This window comes from Salvelinus sp. IW2-2015, unplaced genomic scaffold, assembly GCF_002910315.2.
Source record: "Salvelinus sp. IW2-2015 unplaced genomic scaffold, ASM291031v2 Un_scaffold2888, whole genome shotgun sequence".
Lineage (NCBI taxonomy): Eukaryota > Metazoa > Chordata > Actinopteri > Salmoniformes > Salmonidae > Salvelinus > Salvelinus sp. IW2-2015.
Window position 1 is genome coordinate 12678 of NW_019944187.1, and position 5384 is coordinate 18061.

Sequence of the window (5384 nt, forward strand, 5' to 3'; positions counted from 1 at the left end):
CACCGTGTTGTAGGGTCCTTTTAGGGGCAGGCAGTGTGCACCCAACGGTGCTTTCGGCAGCAACGTGATTCACCCTCTGAATCCGCCTTGCAGGTCCGCGTCGTGGATGTTGCCGTCCAGGCTGTGTTGCAGCGACAGTAGATTATCGATGGCGGAGGGGACAGGGCTAAATTTCACCAGCATCCTGAGGTGTGAATCACTGTCGTGCCTTTGTCACCCAAGTGTAGTGGTGTGGTTAGGCCATTTCAGCTTTCTGTAGATGTGTACCGCCAAAGAAATTTGAATTATTGAGTTCTCCACAGCCGGCCCGTTGTGAGACGGTTGGAGTCCAGCTGGTTCCTCTTGAATTCCACAATCAGCTCCTTTGGTTTTGCAAGCGTTGGGGGTGTTTAACCTGGCACCAATGCCGTCAGAGGTGCCTACCTCTCCCTGTAGGCTGTCTTGCTTGTGTTGTGATTTGTCGTCGCACTTGATGATGCAGTTGGACTGCTGTGGGCCCGCAGTCGTTATATAACAGGGATCGAGGTGAACGTGGCCCATTGTGGGTCCTGTTGTTGAGAATGTCGTGTCGAGGAGGTATTAGCCTACCTTCACCACCTGGGTGGCCTGTCAAGGTTCAGCCCAGTTGCTACGGGAGCCATTAAGACCCTATTTCCTGTTTAGGGTAAGTTCGCCTAATGTCTCTGTGAGCATACTGGATCCTATGGTCCCGCTAAAGCTCGCTCAATCACATCATTCTACTCCACGCTGAACTATCTAGTTATTTTGACTAAGTCCCTTTTTAGGGCGTCCACCATGTGCTGTGTCATGGTGGACTCTTTACTATGGTGCCAATTGAGTCGCTGTTCTACATGACTCACAAAGTCTGCTGACTTGCGTTATAGCGTTCTCTTACTTCATTTTTCTGAGATTTTCTTTCTCTGGTCGTGGTTGGGGATCTCCTAGCTCTTTGCATTTTTTATTCAGTTTTTCTTTTATGTACTCATTGTAACAGGGATACTGGAATATCACCGGTCTATGATGGCCTTATCTTTGCTGGTTTCCTTTTTTCCCTCCCTGCATATTGATCTCATTACAGTCAGATCATAGTACTTCTGGCTCGGCTTTAGAGCTTTGCATATAATATACAGCAGGAAGCAGTATATTGCATTGTATCCGGAGCCGGGCGGGGTTTACTCGTTTACTTTTATATTGAGTATTTTCCTGAAGTCTTCCCATTAACACACTGCTCTCTAATTCTCCGATATTGACCTGCTGACCTGGTGAAATCCAGGTGTGATGCTATGATCCTCTTATTGATGTCACTTGTTCTCCCTTCATCAGTAGATTGGGGACGGAGACGGTTACTAGGAATTTTTTCTTCCTGAGATTTGAACTATAATGCTTGAGTGTGTGCCATATTCCAGTGGGTACACTTGGCGGCCAGTTGAGAATGGCTAACACGTTATCCATAATCGAATATTTCGAGTCACTACTTGCCTGTGCTCCCGTGGTCGTTGAACGGGGGATGTGTCGGTGCTGGGTTTTTCATGCTCCCGTTATTTGTGTTGTATCGATGGTCCCACCCAGCATCCAGCCACTGAACACGTGGGTGATCTACATGGAAGTCCTGGGCCGCAATCCCGGTGACGCCTTTCACCCTTTGTAGGCCATCCGACAATTGGGCTTCTGGGCCTACGGGGTGCCTCATTTGGAGTTTCTAATCGTCTCGGTAGCTCGTGTCGGTGCGGCTTGCACAGTGGTGTGGCTCGGACACTATAGGCCAGTTCCGCTACGGAGGTTGGATCGGGATATGTGTAGGTAATTTAATGTTGTTTTCCTCGACTTCGAAAGTTTTGCTTTTAATATTCCTGCCTGTATTTGCCGTGGTTATTGTTACTGTTGTTTTGGTTTTGGCCACGGATGGACTTGGCTTGTTATTTGTTTACCTGGGCAGAATTGTTGTTGCGTGAATGGGCAGCTGTGGCCGACGATATCGGCCATCAGAGAAGGTTGATCCGGGTCCTTGGATGCGGTTGTATGAGAGATTACTGGGAACCTCGGATAGCCCTTTAGTGAGGCTGCTTCACTTGTGAACTACTATTTAGGAGTAGGGATTCGTGATGATGTGTCTCATGAATTTCTTATTTAATTGTATGACTTGTAAGTTCTTTAGACATGATGTCTTTTCATAATCTTGACTGGGTCTGTATTTCATGTGATTCATCAATGATCATATATTTTGAGAAAGGGGTCACCAAATCTAGAATAATTCCTCCTAATCTCATCCCTTTGAACATCTAGCATTTTCAACATATTGTGACGCCTATGTCGGTCTTGTGTGTGATTGGAAGCCCCATATAATACCCAAATATAAAGGTTGGGAAACCCTACCATTCCGATCCTAAAGTCAGACCCTTTTGAAACAGGAAGAGTTTGGCTAGTTGTACGTCTTGGTTGAGGAAGATTACCCAAGGACTCTGGGGGGTAGCCACAGGTGATTTGATAGGCAGACAGCAAAGTAGATACACTTGATAGCAGTACCATACGCTTGGGTACTCGTGTCTCATTGAATAGCCACTGCAACAGTGACAGAAGGTATAAATACGATTATAAGCTAAAGGTTCTAGAATGAAAACACTGCTTCAATGAACAATATCTAATCAATCACACGAGGCCTCAACTGACCCATGAGGGAGATCTGAAGAACCTGGATATGTGTTGAAAATAAACCAATTCAACAAACTACATTATTAAATCACAACCAGCCGATAAATAGCGACCTGTATTTAGCTTAATTTACTCCAATGAAGACGAGTATTTACACCTCTCAGTGACCGGGGCAGGATGGAAGAACCAATCAGAAGTGTTATCCCTAACTAATTAACAATTAACCAATTAACCATTAACACACAAGGTGAGGTATTTACCTCTCATGGACTCCGGGCAGCGATGCCAAGCAAACATTACCAAGCTAGGTATCCAAACTACATTAACCAACTTCCTAACCCAATTAACTCAACAAAGGTGAGATTTACCCTCTCAGAGATGTCCGGCAGGATGAAAACATCCGAAGTGTATCCATAACTAATTAACCAATTAACACATTAACCATTAACATCACAAGGTGAGTATTTTACTCTCAGTGACTCCGGGGCAGGATGAAGAACATTCCAGAAGTGTATCCATACTAATTAACCAATTAACACAATTAACCAATTAACATCACAATGAGTATTTACCTCTCAGAGAGTCCGGGCAGGATGAAAGAACATCCAGAAGTGTATCCAAACTTAATTAACCAATTAACCAATTACATCACAAGGTGAGTATTTACCTTCTCAGAGAAGTCCGGGCAGGATGAAGAACATCCAGAAGTGGTTATCCCATAAACTAATTAACCAATTAACCAATTAAACCAATTAACATCACACAGGTGTAGTATTTACCTCTCAGAGAGTCCGGGCAGGATGAAGAACATCCAGAAGTGTTATCCATAACTAATTAACCAATTAACCAATTAACATCACAAGGTGAGTATTTACCTCTCAGAGAGTTCGGGCAGGTAAGAACATCCAGAAGTGTAGTCCCATAACTAATTAACCAATTAACCAACAATAGAACCATTCACAAGCCGGACGATATTTACTCTCAGAGTAGTCCGGCAGCGATGAAAAACATCCAGAGCTGATCCATAACTAATTAACCAATTCAACAGACTGAAACATCACAACGTGAGTATTTACCTCTCAGAGAGTCCGGGGCAGGATGAAGAAATCGCAGAAGTTCGATCCCATAACTAAATAACCAATTAACCAATTGAACATCACAAGGTGAGTATTTACCTCTCAGAGAGTCCGGGGAGGATGAAGAACATCCAGAAGTGTATCCCGAATACCAGGACCACCTGGAAGATGACCTTCCCCAGCACTGTCTTCTTGAGGTAGAGGGCCCGGTCCACCACCATGGTCCCAAACTGGATCAGAACCATCACCAGGAAGGCTCCGGGAACCTGGTCCTCCGACAGGGACGACGTGATGTCTGCTCCCGCTGAGTGTTTCTGGCAGAAAGGATTATAAAAGATAAGGCAAGATGAGAGGAAGTGATGTCTGCTCCCGTGGAGTGTTTCTGACAGATAAGAAAAGATAAGATGAGAGGAAGTGATGTCTGCTCCCGTGGAGTTTCTGACAGATACGGTAAATGTTCAAGTAACTGTCAACATTTCAACAAACTTTTCACTAACTCTAACCCTAGTGGGGGTAGTGGACAGCCCTAGCCCTAGAGGACAGTACTTACCCCAACAGAGACTAGACATACCCCAACAGAGACTAGACTAGACATACCCCAAAAGAGACCAGCATACGTACCCCAAAAGCAGAGAAGCCGAAGACGATGATGATGAAGTCGATGGTATCGGCCAGGAACATGAGAACATAGACGTCTGTTACAGCGCTGTACTCTGGATGGACTAGGTTGTAGAAGAACTGACGGATGGGCAGGTACACCTCCATGGTCCTGGAGAGACAATGATACAAATACAATCAATCAACCAATCAACCAACTAATCAGTCAATCGATCAACCAATCAATCATTCAACCAGTCAATCCCACCTTTTGACAGTGAAGGTCTTGGCTTTGATCATCTGTTCTCTGAGTTTCTCCTTGATCAGTTGTTTCTTAGTCTTCTGCTGCACTGACTCGCCCCCGTCTCTATGGCTACTGTTCCTGGAGTTAGTGCTGCCTGGGGAAACCATGGCAATGCATGTTACAACCCTATTGTACTGTACCTGGCAAAGTCAAGTAAAGTAAGTTAGTAGTAAAGTTAAGTAAAGTAAGTTAATGGCTAAGTAAAGTAACTCAGTAGTAAAGTTAAGTAAAGTAAGTTAGTGGCAAAGTAAAGTAAGTTTGTTAGTAGTAAAGTTAAGTAAAGTAAGTAAGGGAACACCTCCCTGAAATGGACAAAATAACATGGGAAGTCATTGGCACCGTCCAAAACATATACACGATGGACAATACCACTCAATTCGGCATCGTTTCATCCAAAACTGATTGCAAATGCTATATGGCAAATGCCAATTGTATCACTCCAAAAATCCTATAGATGGCGAGTGCGCATTACCGTAACTTTTCATATTGCAAATGTAAACCAAGTCAAGACCCAAGAGTAAAGTTTTGAACATTTGAACATTTTTGTAAAAACTTATCACCCCCTTAAAAAGGTGCTTTCTGGACGGTTTTTCGAAATTCTTTCGATTTTTATGTCAATTACACATCTATAAGAACTGTATGAACATACTTTTGTCAAATTTTATTATCACAATTATTATTTTATTTTTTACTTGTACATAAGGCATATGTTTTGTACATTTGCAATATGATCTCATAGGAAGTCAAAAGTCAAAAGT

At 43.5% G+C, this 5384-nt stretch overlaps 1 protein-coding gene across 1 annotated transcript in view; it reads right to left on the minus strand.

Moving 5' to 3' along the window:
* Nucleotides 1-5384, minus strand: part of LOC112074944 (piezo-type mechanosensitive ion channel component 2-like) — a 76529-nt gene that overhangs the window by 7570 nt on the left and 63575 nt on the right. Inside the window, 3 exon segments of the mRNA XM_070440722.1 lie at nucleotides 3825-4039; nucleotides 4347-4494; nucleotides 4591-4720. Coding sequence (XP_070296823.1) covers nucleotides 3825-4039; nucleotides 4347-4494; nucleotides 4591-4720 — 493 coding nt within the window.